Source organism: Spea bombifrons, chromosome 3, assembly GCF_027358695.1.
Source record: "Spea bombifrons isolate aSpeBom1 chromosome 3, aSpeBom1.2.pri, whole genome shotgun sequence".
NCBI classification, from domain to species: domain Eukaryota; kingdom Metazoa; phylum Chordata; class Amphibia; order Anura; family Pelobatidae; genus Spea; species Spea bombifrons.
The window spans coordinates 36,592,753-36,615,888 of NC_071089.1; the positions used below are offsets into that span (position 1 = coordinate 36,592,753).

Genomic DNA, 23,136 nt, shown 5'->3' on the forward strand with positions numbered 1-23,136 from the left:
ATGTATACAAATGTATGGATTATTACTAGAATATGTATTTTATTTGCCTATATGGAAAATCATTAAAGGCAAGATAGATGGATATCTTTGCTGGGTTGCTAGGGTGATCTCTGATTTTATGTTTGTTTTGTTTTTTCTGGACCCCTCTATGTAAAACAAAGACTGTTTTCACTGATCTCATGTGCTAGATAGCCAAGATATCTCTTGATGGCACTGCATCAATTGTTTTGAAAGAAAATATTTTATACATGCCTCAATGGCTGCATCCCATTTTAGCACCTATAAATGTCATCATAAATTAGTGTTTTCTTTCTCATTTTGTAGATGTTGGATTGTTTGTCTCTGATAAGGTTCTGAATTAAAAAAAATCCTTCCATTGTAAGAACAATAATTTATGATGTTACATTTTTGTCGTAAATTGGAAATGGGGCAGTTGCTAAAATAAAGAAAGTGGTAAAGACATAAGATAGGCGGATCTACATATCTTGTTTCTTTTTTCCTCAAACCATAGTGTTTTTTCCAATCCAGAAGGATTAGAAACTTTTTATTGGGCCTACAAACAAAAATACAACAGGAGACAGTCAGAGACACAGTAGAGATAGGTTGTGATTTTGCCACAGTTACTTTTGTGACTATATCCTTTTTACACTCGTAATCTGTTTGCACTAAACCTAGATCCAATATACCTGTGACTGTCTAGTGGGTGCATATTTACAGTGGATTATCAATTGATATTAACCTCCAACCACCTGTTCTATTTTACCTTCAATACATTTTGTATATATTTGACTCTACCATTCCAGAAGAATTGACCTCTGAGCTCCCAAAGACATTTGTGTCTCTACAATTGTTCTATTATGGCCCAATATGTTCTATCCAAAACCAGCGTAATGGTTTAGACAATAGAAAATAGCATACAACCTTTTTATTGCACCATACTTTTCAAGAATTTCCAGATCGTATCAAAATAATATGAGATAATATACTATAACAATTGTAAAAAAAAATGTTAACTGTTCTATTAACTTGCAACCTGCTTTCTTTCTTTTGCAACAGGTGTGTTCGCCGTTTTGAAGGTCATATAAACAGATGTCAGCCATGTGGAGTTGCCATAAGTCCCTGTGGGAGATTCATTGCATCTGGATCTGAAGATAGATGTGTACGTTTATTGTATGGCAAAATAACTATGCCATTTGCCACTGTTTTTCTTGTTAAATATTTTACTGGATGGTAAATATGTGGAATAGCCTCCCATCAGTAGGGTTACAGTTTAACACAGTAAAGAAATGTAAACGTGCACAGGATAGATATACGACTATTAGACAACGGACAAATTAAGGTTTAAGTCTTTAAAGCTAGATAAAAGGGCAGACTAGATGGTTATTAGCTGCTGTCAAATTATGTGTTTCTATGATATAGTGAATAAACCCACGAGAGGATTCATTTTAGAAGTCGGATGCATCTTATAACTTGTAGGATTTAAATTGGCTATGAGGGTTGCATTTTGAGACCCCTCTGAGACTGCAAATTAGACAGTTTATACATTTTTGTCTAATAATTATAACCACATAGATCTTCTAATCCCAACTTGGGGCTTCGGAATTGATGCTTATTGTGTTGTACAAACATTTTGAAAACCACTAACTCATGATATGATCTTTTGAACAGTCTGGGCAGAGGAAATAAAAAGGGAGTAAATTAATATCCATGCTTTAGTATTAAACATTTCTATTACAGTATATGCTATAGTATATGCACTGTATATGCAGTGATTCCAGTAACCTACACATTTGTAGGCCTCAGATATGTATAATACATATCTTTTGATACACTAGACTGGTATATCTCCAAACCTGCCCTTTAAGCCATCCGGTGAGGGAGTATGTATTTAGCTTTGTTTACTTCTCACCTAGTCCCATCCACTTTACTTCCATCATAGCCTTACTTGTCTCCCATTCCTATATAGACACAGAGGGGAGAAATGCAGCATAGCCAGCAAGCAGGCCTGGGCTGGTCATCTGGCACAAAGGGCAGATGCCTGGTTGGCTGCTGCCTGTCAGCACCACACATTCACCCAGTCTACTGCTTCTGTGCTTCAACCGGCCGCATGCCACATGAGCAGAAAGACACTTGAAGAGTGTGTATATAATGTACTTACGTGTTTAAAAAAAAATAGGTTGTGTTTCTAGCACCAAAAAATAATACAGTAATAATATGCACCCACTTAAACATGTATTGCCCAATTAAGTGTATGAGGCTGTCTTTTTTGACATGTAAATGTTTGTCTTTAACCATGGAGTCCTTCCTTTCTGACATGGCAGGTTTTAATAGATATTCTGAAATGTTTGCCCTGTGTTACATAGGTTTTTCTATACAATACAATTTTCTTTGCATACGTTTGAATGTTGCTGTGTATTTCTCTCCATAGCTTTAAATACCAGTATATATATCTATATTTTGTCTTCTAGGCATATATTTATGAAATGCGTTCCAGTACATATTTGCAAAAACTCCAAGGGCACAGAGATTCCGTCATCAACGTAGCCTTTAATCCATCATCTGCCCAGGTATGCAATTCTTGTAACTGTAAACACATGGCTATAATGTAAACGTGACCTACACAGAGACTGAGGTGGATGTTTTTATGTTTCACAATGTTATCAAATTTAAAAATTTGAACTTCAGACACATATTATAAATACAGGTATACCAATGATGTGTTTTTCTGTCAAGTAATAATGCAAATCAATTGTAGAACATTTTGAAACCTTATGTATTTGGTTTCTCATTGAGTCACATGGATTGTGCACGTTTCCTCTAGACTTGGGAGCCAGCCAACTCTTTGTGTTCGTCTTAGTGGGGGGGGGGAGGGGAATCTTCATATTCCACTAATAATCGCCCGTTCCTGTGTTCGGTTCGGGCGAATATTCGTGTACATTCTTCGTTTTTTGTAGAAGGGGTTAATGTGGTTATCTCATATTATTTTGATACGATCTGAAAATTGTTGAAAAGGATGGTGCAATAAAAAGGTTGTATGCTATTTTCTATTGTCTAAACCATTACGCTGGTTATGGATAGAACATATTGGGCCATAATAGAACAATTGTTGAGACACAAATGCCTTTGGGAGCTCAGAGGTCAATTCTTCTGGAATGGTACACAAAATGTATTGAAGGTAAAATAGAACGAGTGGTTGGAAGTTAATATCAATTGATAATCCACTGTAAATGTGGACCCACTAGACAGTCACAGGATTTGACTATAAAGTACTTGCCACACTTGCCACACTGACTTTGCTGATTAGGAGGAAACTGTCAGTCAGTGCAGTCTTCCCTCCTTCTGACCCTGGTGTGACTCCAGGTGAAACGTCCTCACGCCACAAGTGCAGAGGAGGAGCCCAATACTGTGCTAATCGCATAGCAAATTAATGTGCCTGGTATGTGTGAGTGGTAATCAGGGCTGGCTTAAGGTGTTCTGGCACCCTGTGCAGACCACCTGCGTCGTTTCCCCGTCATCACCCCCAGAGTCCCTTTGTCGCCTCCTTTATTGTGCCATACCTCTCTTTTCCTCTCTCCTGTAGTTCAGGTATAGATCAAATAAAGAACACATGGAAAAACATCATTGAAGGCATAGATCAATCCTATTAGCATGCATCATATAGAGCATACAAAATTTGGGATGTGTTGAGTTTTAATCTGAATCTAAATATGTGGGTTCCAGAAAAGTATACACTGTGTTGTCAAGGGTTAACTGTGTCCGCAGTGGGAAATCACCAGCAGGAAACTTCTGAGAGGAATGGATAGAGCTGAACTCTAATGCTCCAGAGTAGTTTTTTTTTATAATCCCATTTAAGACCAATTGACATACTTTAATTACATTACAAGATAATGTGCATGTGGTTTTGAAGTATGGACTAATGGCTCCGATTATCATTCCTCATAAACTTTTCCTGTGTAGCTAAGGCTGTTCTGGGATTTATACAACATTTCTCTTTTAATAAACTGCAGTTGTGCCAGTTTAAAAATAGAAGCAAAATCACAATGCCAGGCAGCTATGAAAAAGCATGTGTGTAGCAGTCAAATACATTTTTTAAACCTTATTCAGTTCCAGCATTTGCTCATACTGTAGAAAAATGCTGAGATGTTTACGGGTCCTGTTATGGGCACTTTCTCAGCTACAATGTCAACAAAGAGTTTGCCTGCAGTCCCTAAGACTAGAAGATTCTTTCAACAATGTGATGTTTGGAGTCCTAAGGTGCTGACAGACTGTCAAAGTTGATGACTCTAAAACTCTGCTGATATTTACACTTTTAAAACTAAATCCAACATTGGAAATATAATTTTGAGTACTGTTCATTTCCCAAGCACTTCCTAGAAATAATTGTCTAAACAAGAAAGATTTTGTCTCATTCATAATTTCGTTCTGGGAATGCTTAATTGTCGTGTGACACAAAAGCAATCACTGCTAGGTTGATGCCAACTAAAAAAGCTTCTTGAAAGTTTGTGTTGTTTTTCTTATATGATTAAGCCTTCAGAGTGAAAGATAATACGACAAATCTTTTTTATGCTTATCATACTAGAACTACCTAAACTTGTGCTTTTTGATATTTAATAAGTATACTTGATTTGTATATATTGGGTATTAAAATAAGGCACTGAAAATGTCTACACAATTAGAACCTGAGGCTTGTTTCCTCCTAATATAACTGCTTTCCAGGATGTGCAATCACATATTCTGAGATACAGATATTTAGTTACAAAGCAGCACATATTCACTTAAAGATGGAGCCCACACATAGCCTACAGAGAGAGAGGCAGAATCTTATGTTACACTATATATCTCAAAATTTTAAGTGGCCAAAGATGGACATCTTTGCTTTAGTTGGTGTGATTAAAGGTGTGCTTGTTCAGAGACTTTTTATGTGTCTTTGTGACCTAGTTATTTATGTTGCTGAGTTAGGCATTTAGGATGAGAATTTATTTTACTTACAATGTTTCATTTATGAATACAATGTTTCTATACACATTATTGTAACATTAATACCCACCAAACATTTTCAGATAATAGAAATGGGGGGCATCAGTGGAAAGAAGAGGGCCAAAAGAGAGTCTGTCCCACCTTAAGAGGGACACTTGGGAGGTATATAAGGAGAAAGAGCTTATAACTGATGTATTTCCTTATTTTGTATTTTCCTTGAAAGCTTTTCCCTCCTTCTCACCCCTTTCATACAGGGTGATTTGTACCCTTTTTTGTTATTAAAAACAAACAAACAACAATTTCAGGAGAGTGGTGGCAACATTCAGCATCAGGGGGCAATCCCATTCAGGAGCCCAAACAGGAACATACTGGGGATTAAAATAAATCATATGTATATAGGAGGTGCAATAAGGCATATGCTCAATGTTGCTGATGGTCTGTCTGTGCATCTAACCCAGTAATAGAGAAACCTAAAGCACATTTGGAAGACTCCATGCCCAATACATTGTTTCCAGCCCTGTTCAAAATACATTAACATTTAAGAGAATAAAGAATGGATTCAGTCAATTCATAAAATCTTCCTAAAGCCCTTGTAACACCATGATGTCTGTATGTGGAATTGCAAGTAAAACACATACAAACACCCCTCTCTACACCCCTTTTGGCAGTCCCGCCCTAAACTTTTTTAATTCAATTGCGAACAAATTCTAAATATGCCCCTTACTCACCACTTACATTTATTTGCCAGAGAACTGTCATTCTAATTCCAGCAGTAATTAATTTTGACTTACTCACCAGCAATGATGACAATACCAAAATAGGTGCATTCAATATGTGTTAAGCTCCCCGATGTCATGGCTCGCGTAAGCAGGTCGGTTAGCAGCCCAATTGCAGGGGATATCTCAGGCTCCATCTGTACTACGCCGTGCATAGCCACAGACAGGTAAATAAAGACAAAAGACTAGAGACATACACAAGGTTGGTTATAAGGAAGATCTATATTGATGAGTGTTGGCTGCTCAGGTAATATAAACAGGACTGGTTTAAATAGCAGAACAAGACACAGGCGGAAATAAAGTCTGTAAGTAATATACAGATAAGAAAGTCCCTGGACAGGAACACAGCTGGAAGCCCTCTGGCAGGGCACACAGCAGGAACAGGCACCTCAGACTTGGATAGGGGACAAGCTCCTTGGACTCGGATAGGGTACAGGCACCTGGGACTCGGATCTGTAGCTGGACTGGAGACCCTTAGGCTGGGCACATTGCAGGAAGCCCTCAGTACGGGCACACAGATTTTTTTCCTGTATACTTTTTGAAACAATACTTCATTTATACAACCCATCAGTTATACTGAGCTCACAGCTTCCACTCAGAGTAGAACATTAGGCATGAGTCTATTGGTTTGTGGTCACAGACATAACCATTAATACGATTTAAGTTTGATGTGTCTGTCTTACGCTTTTATGCCTTACAATTTTCTTTTTACACCTTGTATATAAATATATAGATTCAGGTATGGATTTGACTTATAGAACCACATGTTACTTGAATGAGCTGGCAGAAAACTATAGTTCGTACAAAATCTGCAGTTTCTATGTGCAAAAAAAGAGTCATATTAGAAACTGCTGTTCACAGAAAATTAGGATTGAAAACACATTTTCAAGATGTTCACAATGGAACGCATTTTTCCTTCCACTTGAAAGAATGTTTAGAACAAATGAACATTTGATTAAATTATGCAGTCGAAATGATTTTCATTACCAAACAGCAAGACAATCCTTAACCACACAGAGGTAAAGTTCCAGTATTCAGTGTTTTTCTAATTTGGGTTCTGGCACTCTCACACAGCCATAACTTGCAATGCTGATTTAGCAGACTGTCTGCAACCATCTGACTTTGGAGAGGTCCCATGTGGACATTCAGAGCCGAGCAGATGGATGAAAAGCAACATTTCATACTGTACAATTGTAAATTTGGGTACATGCTTTTGGGGGTCATCTGATTATTAGATATATGTTTAAGTGACAGATTACACAACAAAACCTATTTTATGAAAGGTTTTACCTGGTGTCTCTGGCTGAAGCCCTGTTTCCTGGGTCAGCTTCTTCTTTCCCTGGGTGAGAGAATGGTGTTTTGCCATGCCCATTTACCACCTACTTCTTGCCCACTAAGGGCTGTCTGGGGCTAGGCCCACCCCTACATGCTCTAGCCCTGAGCAAATTAACACATTTTAATATTTCACTGTGAATACGATAGAATGTGAGCATATGTTTTAGTTTTTTGATCAACAAAGAAAAAAAAATGTATGCTAATGATACTTGTGAAACACTAAAATGTGAGTTATTTCCGCAATTGGCTTCCTTGAATCCCCAAACTGTTTGAATTTGAATGGCCTCACATTCATTTCATTACCTCCTCTCGGATGGATAATAGTATTTTATGTGCACCTGGGAAACAAATGTTTTTGGTTTTTTTACCATTGCTGCATTCAATTAACCTAACATCAGGCAGATTTATAAACTTTACTGTGAATGGTAATGATGAAACTTGTCAACCAAGAGTTACATATACCACCTGCTAAACACAAACATCTAAGATGCAGTTGTTCACTACGTATGAATAATATCCCTCATGGACTCTTTATGGTTTATTTATTACACTCAACCATATTATATCACTACATAATAAAGCATGTGGTACTGCAGGCACAGTGGATGGGATGATAATTCTTACATATCAACAGTCTCTTTGTAAACAACATTTGGGGTTTAAACTATTTTACTTGAGGGTACCAAGCAACCCTGAATGAGAGTATGAAGAATTTTAAACTGCCTTTTCAACTGTAGCTCTAGAAAAACTGACATACAGTTGTCCATGACTAAATACGGGTGTCAGTAGATATTACAAAAGTTCTTAAAGGTAAGGTATGTCTTTTTGCAGATGATACAATGTTTTGCAATTTCTTCTGGAACAAGAAAAATTACCAATGATTTAGGTATTTTTGATCATTCCTCTTCTCGAGAATGTGGCAGATGCAGTTTCATGTTGATCAATGTAAAATAGCACACTTGGGGTGTAAAAATGCCAAGGTAGAATATCGCATTGGGGCAATGTTCTGTCAGTGGGAACAGAAAGGAGTCACTTGGGAGTAATGATTTGTGCTTAGAGGTGAGCAGATAATACAATAAAGTGTCGGAAAAAAACAAGCATGGTACTGGGTTATATAGCTAGGGATATTAGTAGCAGGAAGAGGGAGGTGCTTCTGCCAAGTGACAGATTTCTGGTCAGACCTCACCTAGAGTATCGTGTACAGTCCGGAAGACCACATCTCCAGAAGGATATTGACATTTTGGAAAAAGGTCAGAGGAGGGCTACAAAAACGATGAATTGTTTGCAGAATAGCATGTGTCAGGAAACGCTCCAGGATCTAAATATGTATAGCTTGGAGAAGAGAAGGGAAGAGATTTGCCACAACATTTAAATACATAAAATGTTTTAACAAAGAACAAGATGGAAGTTTATTTCAAAAGAAGAAAATGCTAGAGCAAAAGGGCCAGAGGTTTAGATGCAATGTAAGGAAATGGGTAGTAGATCAATGAAACAGCTTACCAATATAAGTTATAGAAGCTAATACAGGGAATGTAAACATGCAGGGGATAGGCATAAAGCGATCCTGAATCAAAGACAAGAGTCTTAGTGGAAGGAAGATAATTATATTTAGAGATGAGAGTAGGGTACATTTGGATTTGCCTTCACATGAAGGTACTAGAGCCTAATTTTACTTATAAATTGTAAAGCATAACAAATAATGCTGATGTGGGCTTTGCATAACTTTCCAGAAACATAAAATAAGTAAACATTTATCCATAGTTTAGATGAACAGTTGGTCCATACTTGTCATCAGAAATTGTTTCAGGAAAATAAAAGTAACCTTCTATATTTGTTTTCATTTCTATGTTTTATTGTAGTTATTTTCATGGTTAGAGAAAGGTATGGCATATTATCACAGGACACATTCGCAGCCTTTGAAAATCCTGGCAGGGTGGATTGGGATTTTACTGATTATGAAAACAAAGTGTTAACAGTTATTTAAAACTCTTTACTATGGCATTAAAAAAATATTTATCCAATTGATTGGTGTCTTCCATGAGTGGTCCTTAGCTGCATACTTAATTTTTGGCTGGAATATCTTTGCACAAGCAAAGCATTTCTTTCTATTGATATGGAAAAGTCTGGTTTAAATTTTGTCAGTACAGAACTTTGGCTTTGATTTTACTTAAATCAATCTTAGCTTTACCTCAATATTGGCTTTGCGTATTTTCCGGGATCACACATGGTAAAGAAATTTACTTTGCCAGCATCAAAAGTATTTAATCATGTTTCATTAAATTAAAATTAAGCAACAGTGTATTTACTTTATTCTGTGTTTATTGGCTGTATCATTTACAAATAAAACACAACCTTGTTATTTTGCTAAAATAAGTAGAATTAGAAGGCAGGCTTTTGAGAATTCCTTCCTAGCATGGGTTGCATAGAATAGAGGAATCCACAATGCTAAACCTGCTGGTTTCCTATTCAGTTATCAGCCTCTAAAAGTTGTAATCTCTTAATTTTTATTTACATAAGACAAAGCAAAAACTAGTGAAAAGGTGACAGTTCGGAAATTGCCTATATCTCATTTTAAGATGTATTTAAATGGACAAGGGGACCCCTTTATATACCGTATTTGCTTGATTATAAGACAAGGTTTTTTTCCAGAGCAAATCCTCTGAAAAATACCCCGGAGTCGTCTCATAATCAGACCTCAACTAGGTCTGACTATGAGACTAAGATCCAGATCCCCCGCAGCGATGCAGGGGACCTGGATCCTCATCCCCCCCACTTACGGGTACTTCTGAGTCCCCGGTGCTTAGTCCGGACAGCGTGTAGAGCTCTACGCGATTTGCGTACACAACTTCCGCTGCAGCCAGGAGGAGGTGCGTTTAGCAGCGGGGGTTGTCTGTGTCCATCGCGCAGACCTTCCCTGGCTGTCAGAGATCAGAGTTCCCTGTGATCTCGGCTGCAGCGGAAGTTGTGTACGCGAATCGCGTAGAGCTCTACACGCTGCCCGGACTACACACCAGGAACTCAGAAGCTCCGGTAAGTTTGGAGGAGGGAGGGGGAGGGAGTGTTAAATGGGGGGCATAAGGCATTTCTGGAGGCAGAGTGCTCTGTGAAATGCCTTTTAACCCCCTTAATGCCACTCTGCCTCCAGAAGTGCCTTTTAACCCTCTATACGCCACTCTGCCTCCTGAAATGCCTTATACCTCCCTATATGCCACTCTGCCCCATAATATGCCCTTTAACCCCTAAATGCCAGAGTGGCATATAGGGGTATAAGGCAATTCTGGAGGCAGAGTGGCACATAGGGGGTCAAAAGGCATATCATGGGGCACAGTGGCATTTAGAGGGTTAAAAGGCATATCATGGGGCACAGCGGCATATAGGGGGTATAAGACATTTCTGGGGCAGAGTGGGAAATAAAAACAAAATATTTTTCTCAATCATAGCTTTTATTTAAAAAAAATTGTTCACATAGTTTACATGAATTAACATTTACTGGTAAAACTTTTTTCCTATTGTGTCGTCTTATATATTCAGATTTTAGGAGGTCGTCTTGTAATCGAGCAAATACGGTATTTTACTTGCAATTCCACTCATAGCCACCAGATTAAGAAGGACCTTAGCCGACGTACACTATGCCTAGATCCTTTCTTTGCTTATTTTATTGGTTTGCAATGTTTTGCCTGGGGTGAATCAACATCAGCTAGGTCTAGATAGGATGCATAAAGAGTCCCCTCTGACTTACAGAGAAAGCATCATAGATATATTCTCAATACGTGTATGTCAAAATAATTTATTTAACCACATGGTTTGACATGTCGTTTGACATAATGTCTTAAATTCCAGAAGTTTATATTTGCTTGCCCTCTCTTATGTAAGTGATGCCCCTGTAAGACAATGTGTAATAAGTGTTTCCTTGAAAATCTCTCTTATTCCAGCAAGTAGTTCACCTGCGACATACTAATATGAAAACCCCTTGTTTGAAGGCATAGCATCAAATCAGTGCAGAACATGAAGCAACTGGTATGAGATTGTATGCTCTTAAAATTGTGATGCTGAAATAATTCCCTTGAGACTTATCGTGGAGCCTAGCAAGGGCATTGTCTTCTCAGCAGACTGTATAGACAGCCAGCGTACTGTACTTAAAATGCAGAAGAAATTAAATATTTGCCGCTAGATTTATCACTTTGCCATCCTCTGGAAAAAAAAATCTGTAAATGACCATGTTTTCCACCTTTCGGTCCTCAGAGGATTAAGAGCTCAGTCTTTCCTACAAAACCTTAGATTTATTTTAGATTGGCAGACTTTTTCAATTTTTACACATTTCTACAGGGTTAGAATTTATTTAATATGGTTAAGGCAAAGCACATCTGTATTTGTTCAAAATGTCTTTATATTACCATCAAAACCTTTAGTATTTTTTTTTCAGTTTAACCCGTCACTTCTAAAATTGGACTCATTCTCCCTCTACATTTTGTAGGGTTTTGTTTTAAATATTGATGCCTCTATGTCTATGGTATATATTACTGTCTTTTTCCATTTACATAGCACAATAATTTTTATTAGTAATGACTAGAATAGTCACTTTGTTTTTTTAAATAATGTGTAATTCCTCTTTGTTTGTATAGTAGAGTATTGGTCCCATTTTGCCCCAGTAAAAGATTTCCGGAGACCTTTCATTTTAAATGCAATAAAAGAGCCCTTCACCAGCACCCCAGCGTATACCAAAGATCTGCTTCCCTAGTAAACCCCTTATGACATTGTATATTATAGAAAAGGACCCCTTTTATATGCTGCATTGAAGACAGTGTAGGTGAAGGGCTGAAGGGCTCTTTTATTTAAGGCCAATGTAAAAAAAAGTTGGAGAGCCAACCTCAGAGGTGTCTTCTTCAGTTGAGGACAGTTGTCCTAGGACTCAACATCATTTTTTGGCCCAATGACGAGCAATGCAAGAACAAACAGATGATACTAGGAGCAGGCAATCGGATAGTCGGGGTCACGAGCAAAGGTCGGGGCAGGCGGCAAACAACGGGTAGTCAGGTACAAGCTGAGTTCAGGTAAGGGCAGGCGGCAAACAACGGGTAGTCAGGTTCAAGCAGAGTTCAGGCAACAAAACGGCAAATAAGGTTCAGGAACGCTAGTGAAGGCAATAAAGGCACTATCACAGGTAAGGGATACTTGCAGACTGAGGGTTTAAATATCCCTCTTGCTCCTCCTAAATTAGGGGGAGGAGAAAAAAAGATAAATACCCCTTTAAGACGTGGCATGAATATTTATGAGATAGCCATTCGCGCGTCCCGTCTAGATCCCTTGATCCTCGCGGGGGCGCGCATCTAGAGGCAGGACTGAGCTCACCGCGTCTCCCGCGAACGGAACCAGCAGGGGGCTGAACGTGCGGGCTGCGTCTAGGCTCCCCTGCTCGAGGCAGCACGGGAACCGCCGGCAAGGTAACAAATATTCAGAATGGAGCAAAGTCCAGAAAGAGCATCAGTCTGTAGTAAGGTAGTCATTTTCCACTATAGTCTGTAGTATCCAAAATCACGCCTTTCTGCTTGGTTCTTTACCCTTTTTGATTAAAGTATTTGTAATCTTATAAAAACTTACTTGAGTAGCAGAATCCATTTTCCTTTATTAATGATAGCCTGTGGACCGTTTTCAGTGAGATATATGTTTTAACCTTGTGCCTAAGATTATCTTAAAATGTTTCCATTTGCAATAGAATTTTTTTTTATGGTACTCTTTTGTAGATGTTCAGAAACCTCTCTTTACTAGTACAGATGAAACCTGAACCATCCTTCGATAATTTTATCAAGTAAAGAATGTTCTATATTAACAACACTATCAATAAAACATCAAAATGTATTTTTAGGAAGCATTATAATACCGTAAACTTGCTATGTAAAGAACTGATTTTTCTTTTTTTACATAGAAATGGGTTGCATCACAAGTGACTTACTGCTTGCATCAACATATAGCAAGTGGTAGCAGATACGTATTATTATTTCTACATATTATTACTTTGTTTCTATAGTGCCATCATATTCGACAGTGTTATACAATACGCAAACAGTACATATATATATTATATCACAACATGATTTACACACAATTATTTTTTTTATTAAAAAAAGCCACCTGTGCCTGTTTATATTTGTATAAAGGGTAAGTTTATATCACCTTTTTATGTAGGTATTGTCTGTTTAACCATATCCTCTTTGTTTCTGTAAGATTTTATGTCTTAATTAATTTTTGAGCCTTCTATGAGACCAATAAAGTGAACAATGGAAACAAATATTAAGAAATTCAGATTTTTTTTTTTTAATATTCACATCAAAGTCTTGGCTACATACTTATACCTCTTCAGTAAGTGACTCGTTTAGACAAAATACAATTGTGCACTTTTTTTCTTATGAATATCTTTAACAAAACCACAAGGATGGAAAATATTTGAAGTGCAAGAGAGTGGTCTTCTAATAGAACCTGAGTAATGGAAAAAAGTTAAGGGAGAACTTAGGGGACTCTTTGCAGTTAAACAGGTTTCCAAGGTTTTCCATGAATAGCCTTTGGGGAGCATTTCTAGTCCAACTATACAAATAATATAGTGTTAGCGGTATAATATAAAAACAAGGCTTCACTAGTTAAAACATTAGTGGCCATGTTCAACTCATGTAGTTTTGTGAATGTAGTTGGCAGTAGACACTTTTACCCCAGTTGAACTGATGTCCCTTGGTGATAAAAAAAAAGTCCCATGAAAGTATTTGAGATAAGACTTTAGACTCAAATGAACCATTGAAAGAGTACCACTTAACTGTCTGAAAAGTAAAACAAAGAGAAAATACAGTGAGGCTTATCAAAACAGTTTTTTGTTTTAACTGGCACTGTGAAAAGCTCATACATCACCAGCTTCAGAATAATGTCAACCACAATATCTAAGAACACAATTTTATGCAGTACAGAAGTATTTTTAAGTTGACAATGAATTAAATGTGTTTCTTTTGTCTTTAAATAACACCTGCAGAGAGAGACATTAAAGTTGTATATGCTTAAGTTTAAGTCTTTGAAGTATAGACTACTTAACTGTGTGCAAGTATAGCAGTGCTGTTAGTAGACCTTTACCCTTCGAGTGCCAGCTTTGTGTGTGGTACGTTGTCAGCAGAATTTTGTAAGGGTACCAACCATGTACCGCCTATCTGCATACCTAGGAACGCTTTGGATCTGAGTCTCTGGGTAAAGTGCTGCTTCTCCTGGCCAATTTTTTTATAGTGTACTGTCACTTTTATGGGCTGTTTATGCAGTCTATATGTACAGTACATCCAACCGAATCTATTTGATCAATTTAGCTTAAGGGGGGTGGAACCTGTTTAGAAAAGTATTTAGTTTCCATTATTTTTACTCCTTTGTCTAGAATTAATGGATAAAAATTCCTTTGGACCTTTATCTATATTCTGTTTGTCCTAAACCAATCATCAATAGCTTGACTAGTCCTTAACATAAGCTGTTTAAAAGATTTTCTCATAACTAAAGCAAAACTGCAAAAATCTTCCTGAGACTCCCCCCCCCCCGAATTAGCCCTATTACTTCTCTATGTATTTTTGTTTGTAAGAATAAAATAATTTCTTATTGCTGTCAAGCATTTGGTGACAATGCTACCTTGTCCATCTTCCAGGAATACCTTAATATACTTGAAGTTGTCATTGAATGCAAGATACTTTGCAATCTGGATCATACGCATACTCCTGTTTTGTTGGTGGCTGGTGTTTCTTCATTGCCAAAAGCACAAAAGATATATGCTACAATACTAATTATTTTATGTCTTTTTGTCTTTTTTTCTTTGTGGTATCTGATTTTATGGCAATTTTCAATGCAATTTAAGTAATAGTTGTCAGTCCATCCCTTCCCACAACACAACCTTAAAAGATAAATACTGTATTTATGTGTATATACATACATACATACATACATATATCTTGGCTATGTGTTTAGCCATTTGAAACATTTACATCAATATATTCTTAGAAGACTATATACATATGTATATAATATTTGGAAATGTTAAACATGCCTATGTGTGAAGTGTTATGGATGTTCCATGAAAGTGTGATGCAAATCCATAGAAACATTGATGGTTCATTCTTGTTGTTGTTAGATTTGTCACGCACAGCAGACAAAGTGAAACTGTGTATCTCTATATAAGCGTAACAAACAGTTGTATAATACGGAGGGGGAATGGGGAAGCACCTTAAATGCACTACAGCTCCAACGAGGCCTGGTCTCTCCACATTCTCAGTGCCACAGATGGAATAGTTTTATGAGCACCCTTTCAGTCTTATTTGCTGCTTACAACCACAGCTTTCATAAAAAATATCTTTCATAACCGTATTATTTTGTGCTCATACACACATACGCACTGGCTGTTCACGGAGGCATCTTAAATAGAATAGAACAACGTTTCTCCTAGGCACGCGTTTCCTAACGTTATTTTACTTAAGAAAATTGTCCTATACACAATCCTTCTTTCCTTTTGAATGCCTTTCGGTGCAATTTGTACCAATCTTTTTATTATGTCATATACAGTTTTATTTCTTATTTCTTTTTTCCAAAAAGGTGCAGAGCATATGTATAATCTGTGCAAGCAGTAAAGTGCAAGTCAAACTGGGCCCAGGCTAAACCCTGAGCTTGGTAAAGCAAGCAACACTGTACAGCGAGCAATATTGGCATAAAGACCAAAACACTAAAACTGTGATCAAACTGACTCGGCTCTAGCTCAACTTCCTCTTGCACCTATAGTTAAGTTTGCGGGAATGTCTTGACTAGATAGAAACAATTAAAGATTTCACAGATCTTAAGATGACCTTAATTCAAATACTGTACAACATTTTTGTGCACAAATAATAAGATGTTCGTCTGTCCATCCGTCCATCCATTCATGCACCTATCCGACCTGAGGACCTGAGGACCAAATAGCCAGTATAAAAGAACACAATGGAAAAACTCAATTGGGTAATTAACAAATAGTGTCGATATTCAATTAACATTAAATATTATATTATTTAAAGACATGAGGAGACGTGTTAAGCTCCACATATAATTATACTCTTTTCTATAGACAGGATTTATTATCCTATCAGTCTATACTATTAGTGTTTTAGATTCTAACACTCACGATTTTCAATCCAGAATTTGACACTTCAAGGTAAATGTCTATTACAGCTGGTTAAATAAGGTCATATTCCTAGGAGACTTTGGCTACATAGACAGGAAGTTGCGGATTAAGCTGTATTCAGCTACTGCCAAGAAACACCAAAGATACTCGGTTTATCTGGAAAATAGATTTTACAGTGGTCGGGCTGTTATTTTCAGCTGCATTCACGTAATGTTGACTTTACTTGCAGGCTGTTCTTTTCCTAACCAAAGACAAAGTTTTGGATGCTTTCCTAAACCTTTTTAATAGTGAAGTGCTTCACACTGCATTATTCTGTAAAGTAGAACCTCTGAAAATGATGTTCCTATCCAGGCCTGAATTCTTGAAAAGCGCTACTTCAATTTTTACAATTTTACTGAATGTTCCTAAAAAGAGGTTTATTTGTTAGTTAAATTACATTCTATGTTCTCACTCTACATAACCAGTTCTTTAGGGAGACTAAAACAGCATGTGTTTAGGATATTTCCTGAACTAGTTCTTATAAAGAGTAAAACAACATATGTTTAGCATATTTCTGATTGAATGGCTCATTTATTTTCATTCATAAAGACCAGATTTTAGATGTAGCTTATTTCATGTAATATAAACTATTTTACATAGCTGGGTATGAGTTGACCTATAAATAAATGTACAATGGCTTCCGTAGACTTAATGCAGTTTGCATATAAAGGATGAAACTGGTGCAAAGTCTAAAGTGATCCTATTACCATAGTAACCAATAGAATGGTCCTGTGCTTAGAATGTTCCATTGGTTCCTGTGATAGTAAGAGCACTTTTTAAACTTTGGATAACAATCACTTTTTTTTATAAAACCCAAATTTTTTACTTGTTTATAATCCCCTTTGTAAAAGTTGTTGCATATAATAGCATTTATCTTCTTGTTTTGTCCTGTTATCTTCTAATAGTGGTTAGAGGGACATCATTTGCAGACATGCAATATATATATATATATATATATATATATATATATATATATATATATATATATATATATATATATATATATATATATATATATATACAGTATCTCACAAAAGTGAGTACACCCCTCACATTTTTGCAAATACTTTATTATATCTTTTCATGTGACAACACTGAAGAAATGACACTCTGCTACAATGTAAAGTAGTGAGTGTACAGCCTGTATAAGGCTAGGTTTCCACTTGGGTTTTTTTTTTTGCAAAAACACCCATAATAACGCCAATTCTGCCACACAGCGTTTTATTAGTGAAAAAACACTGCGGCCAGATGTTAGCTGTTCAAGAATAAGAAATCGCACAATGCCATATCCACTTGGCATTTTTCTGTTTGGCGTTTTTTCAGTCCTCTTTGGCGTTTTACTGCTTTTTTGGGCTCTGTGGCAGTTTTTCATAATCGCAGCATGTTGACACTCTGGCGTTTTTTGCAAGGAAATCTTGGTGTTTTTCTCCAATAGAAGTCCATGGGAGAGAAAAACGCCATGAAAAAGCCATGTGGGTTTTGCCTTGGCGTTTTTTATGGCGTTTTTTTCCACAGTTACAATGCAGAGGATTGACCCAGTATCTGTGTGTCCTACGATAAATAGGCTGGAAACAAACAGTTTCACACAAAACAAAGTTCATATTGAATTTTACACCATTTGGAACAAACATGCCATTACTAACAAACATACCCGACGCATCAACTGGATCCTGCGTGCCAAAAGCAACAGCAAACAATTTGCACCATCATTTGGGGCCAATCTTCCTAGAGGAGCAGACATTCGGTATAAAGCATGCCTTACAAACCACAGAAAAGAGAAAAAAGGGTCCGCCGAGGCGTGTTTAGGTAGAACTCTACCAAGGAAATGACATCAGGAGAGACGTCAGCAGATACTTGCCATTTATCCTAATCCCTTTTAGCTGGGTGAAAATTCTAACTTGTAAAGGCTGGCAAAACTGCCTATGGTCAAAAAAGCAATATCCACAGAAAGGCTAAAACGCCCGAAAAAAACCCAAAATGCAGGAAAATGCAGTGGCAGTTTTTCTGGCGTTTTTCCTCAAGAAAATAACACAGGAAAAATACCCAAGTGGAAACCTAGCCTAACAGTGTAAATTTGCTGTCCCCTCAGAATAACTCAACACGACAATGTCTAAGCCTTAGCATCAAAAGTGAGTACACCGCTAAGTGGAAATGTCCAAATTGGGCATCAATATTTTGTGTGGCCACCATTATTTTCCAGGACTGCCTTAATCCTTTTGGGCATGGAGTTCACCATAGCTTCACAGTTTGCCACTGGAGTCCTCTTCCACTCCTCTATGACGAAATCACGGAGCTGGTGGATGTTAGAGACCTTGCGCTCCCCCACCTTCCATTTGAGGATGCCCCACAGATGCTCAATAGGGTTTAGGTCTGGAGACATGCTTGGCCAGTCCATCACCTTTACCCTCCGCTTCTTTAGCAAGGCAGTGGTCGTCTTGGAGTTGTGTTTGGGGTCATTACCCTGTGGCCCAGTCTCGGAAGGGAGAGGATCATGCTCTGCTTCGGTATGTCACAGTACATCTTGGCATTCATGGTTCCCTCAATGAACTGTAGCTCCCCAGTGCCGGCAGCAATCATGCAGGCCCAGACCATGACACTCCCACCACAATGCTTGATTGTAGGCAAGACGCACTTTTTTTGTACTCCTCACTAGGTTGCCGCCACACACACTTGACACCATCTGAACCAAAGAAGTTTATCTTGGTCTCATCGGACCACAGGACATGGTTCCAGTAATCCATCTCCTTAGTCTGCTTGTCTACAGCAAACTGTTTGCCGGCTTTCTTGTGCATCATCTTTAGAAGAAGTTTTTCATGCAGACCAATTTGATGCAGTGTGCGGCGTATGGTGTGAGCACTGGCAGGCTTACCCGCCACCCCTTCAACCTCTGCAGCAATGCTGGCAGCACTCATATGTCTATTTCACAGGCTGTACACTCACTACTTTACATTGTAGCAGAGTGTCATTTTTTCAGTGTTGTCACATGAAAAGATATAATAAAATATTAGCAAAAATGTGAGGGATATACTCACTTTTGTGAGATACTGTATACTAACATGCAGACACACATGCACACACACTAAAATACCCAAGCAAACAGACACATACATACCCAGACACACATACATAATGTTGCTGAACATAAATTGAGTTTTTTTCTAATAAATCATTCATGCTCTAAATGATGGACTCTACATATAAAGATGAATTCTGAACAAAGCCCTATCTGTCCACAAAACATTATTATGTGTACATAATTAGAGAAATCATGATTGACAAACATATGGTAAAAATGTTGCAAAATCTCTGTTCACTGGGGGGGCGGGCATGGGTAGAAAAACCTGTCCTGAAAGTATTAAATGAATAGTCTTGTCAGGAACATTTTTGTATGGCGGTTCGTTTAAAAAAAAGTATCTTCTTTCATATCATCTGAATACCAGTTAACTCCCTTGACAATAATCTTTTTCCCGCTCATACAAAACAGAATGACATGTGAAACAAAAGAAACTGTTATGTAAAACACATTAGGTTTTTCTCATAATGTATTTCCTAGAATACCCTAATTAAAAGCTTCCGTTTATTTATAATCCACGTACAGAGACTAGTCTTGCATATTGAACAAAATGTTTAACTGCTATGTTTAAAAGTCTTTTACAGTATTCCAAGTAAAGCATTAGTAATGAGTTCATCAAAAACTGTGAGAAAAACACTGTATGTTGTCAGTGTATGTATTAAGATATTGAATTACTGAAGCCGTAGGCTTTTAATTTTGTTATCGTTCTGGCAGCAATTCACATTACATCATTTCCTGGGACTATCTTTATCTCTTCTTTAGTAGAGGTGACAACATGGTTACAGATGAATAAAACTTGCCAGACTTTACTTTCCACCATCATTGTCAAGCAGGAATTACTTTATTTACAGCTGAGTACACAGATTTATATTTATCTGTATTTATTTACAAAGATCTTAACTTGCACTTACATTCATGGCTAGACGGTAATACTGCCTCTGTAGTCTGACAAGATTTCTCATCTCTTTACTATTTGGAATCAGAACCCTGCTTCCATTTGCTAATTGTCTCCAACATTTTCTTTGCCAGATCCCTGCGTTAGGCCATTCCTTTGTTTCTGGGAAACTTGAAATGGTTATGACAAAGTGTAGCTTAAAACAGTTACAGTTTAAAATGTTCCATCATTGGAAGGGTGACTGTTGAATGCTCTAGTTTGACACATTGGAGCTTACATATAATAAATGACTCTGTAAAGGTCACCTGTGAATTTTCTTAACAAAAAAAAAAGTATAGTTCAGAGCAAATGACAGAAAAAGAAATTCCCAGTACACGCCAAGTCAAAGAAAACTAATTATTTTTCCCTCAAAGGCCAGACCCCTCACATTAATACATTTACTTAATTGAATGGCATACATGTAGATTTTACACCAAGCCCATGTAGGTGACAGCACACAACATAATGCTTAGTAGGCACACATAAGATGGATTTTATGTATCATAGTCATTACAAAGAAGGTAGGTATAAAAAAAACTTAATATTAAGATAGATCAGTTTGCCAGCATGCAGGGAAAATGATCTGAACCATTAGGAACTTTTTTCCTTTGTAAGAGAAACTGCCAATCCATCAGTAGTATTCTCTTCTCTGTCATTTCGGTCTATTCATTAAGAGGTTAAGTGCTCAATTGAGTTAAGGGTTTGCTCAACTGACCCAGCTCCAGCCACAAGCCCTCACATGCTAACTTCCACAAAACAACTCTCTATAAACTCGTATGTCCTTGCATATAACTCATGAAGTTAACCACACTATATTAACCAAGGAGAAGCAAGATTTCCCCATTCTTCACGTGCCCTGTGCACTGTGATGGGTAATTAAACCTTCGGTGTATATGTTCATTTAGCAGGGGATGGCCCCCAGCTATGCATTTTCTTCCCCATCTTGTTCTCAGTAGGATAGAGGGGTTATTTTTCAGAGTATCTTTGACTCTAAATGAATGCGAGGGTATTAAGTATATATTAAATCCCATCTCCTATGGTGTGCCAGCCATCGTTGTAGTGCCTCACCCCTAAGTTCCCTTAGTTGGAGTTAAGGTCTATCCAGGCACCCTCTGGGTCCTATGAGTTTGGCACCTAAAACGTTTCACCAGTAAAGGAAAAAAGGCCCATCAAGGAATGATCTATGAAGCAAATGCTCCTCAATATTCGGCCCACTGAATGGGGCCATGCAAAAAACGATTTTTAACCCCCCCAACAAAGGAAAATAATCCATCTTTGCCTGATGCATCTCCATCTGTATTGCATCTCCATTCACTTCATAGGTACCCATTCAAGCATATATTCAAGTCAAGGGGATGTTATATTTTTTTAAATGCTTTTTTATATTTATCCTACAGATTACATTAAAGGATGGGAACTTTTATTATCAAACCAGTATTAGGTCACATTCAAATATCTACAACCATAAACTTGGTTCTGTAGGTTCCCCCTTCCCCCAAAAACAAATACTTATATCTAAAAAACTCCATGGCATGTTTGTTCCTTTTGTGTTCACAGATCTTCTTTCTGTGACTGTTACATTCCAGAAAATGTTGCATAATATTTCATATTATAACAGTTTGTCCATCTTTACCCATGTTTGTAACACCAACTAAATCACCCCTATGGAAGCAGGCAAAAATGCTAGTGTGAAAGTCTGAGTAAGAAAAGATGTTCTGTCATTAAGTGTGACCAATTGATGAAGAAGAGAAATGGGACCAAGGAACAAATAAGGTTTGAGATTCTTATAGCAGGGTAAAAATGGGAAGACCAGATACGTCAAATAGTTCTTATCTGTCATCAAATTCTATGTTTCTATGTTTAAATGAGGCTAGCAGTCCTTATATGAAAAGTTATATATTGGTAATCATTTTAAAATAAAAATGCAGAACACAAGTACAATAGGCACATATGTTTGTGCAGTTGAGCTGTAATCTCTGCTGCAGTGATCCTACTTGACCTCAGCTTGGTTAAAATCACTCCTACACATTGACTCCCGAACATAAACAGTATAGATGAATCAGGAACTCTCTTTACTGTGACTTATTAGACAAAGAATTTGGGAAGCATTTTCAACATTCTGCCTCCTTTTTATACAAACAAAAATAAAACATGGATATGACAGTGAATCTGGATGCGAAATTCAATGTAGCATCCAGAGATATGCCTTATTTCTTCATTTTAGCAATTAAAATATAAATTCCCAGAAACTGTCCAGCTAAGTTATGTTTATCCAAGATGAGTTGGTCAAGGTCCAACAAATGATAATGCTGATCATTTGTTTTTACTTTATTGACTTCTTCAATTTAACTTTCTCCAAGATCCTTTTAACTAGGGCTGAAACAACTAATCGATAAAATTGATAATAATCGATTATGAAAATCGTTGGCAACGAATTTCATCATCGATTAATCGAATCGATTTTTATCGATTATAAAAAGAGTTTTTTTTCAGAGCAAATGCTCTGAAAAACTCCTCTCCTTATATAATCCGATCTCAAACAGAGATCGGATTATAACACCGGAATCCAGATCCCCCGCAACGCTGCTGCACTGTCGGCCGGTCTCTCACTTCCGTCTCTCTCCCCCCTCCCATACACCCCTCTGACTCCTCCCCCTCCCATACGTCACTCTACCTCTCTCCCGGCTCCGTTACTGACAAGGACTTTCACTGCAGCTTCATAGAAGCCACAGTGTAAGTAAAGTGCAGTAATGGAGTCTGTCTGTGCGATGCAGACACTCACAGGCTGACAGAGAATAATCCTCTCTGTCAGCTGGTGGGGGTCTGCATCGCACAGACAGCCTCC

General features: G+C 37.5%; 1 protein-coding gene across 1 annotated transcript in view; it reads left to right on the forward strand.

Annotated features, from left to right (window-relative positions):
* WDR27 (WD repeat domain 27) overlaps nt 1-23,136 on the forward strand; it is a 110,675-nt gene that overhangs the window by 55,870 nt on the left and 31,669 nt on the right. The window contains exons 22-23 of the mRNA XM_053460261.1: nt 1,057-1,159; nt 2,469-2,567. Of these exons, the coding sequence (XP_053316236.1) occupies nt 1,057-1,159; nt 2,469-2,567 (202 nt within the window). The remainder of the gene's footprint in view (nt 1-1,056; nt 1,160-2,468; nt 2,568-23,136) is intronic.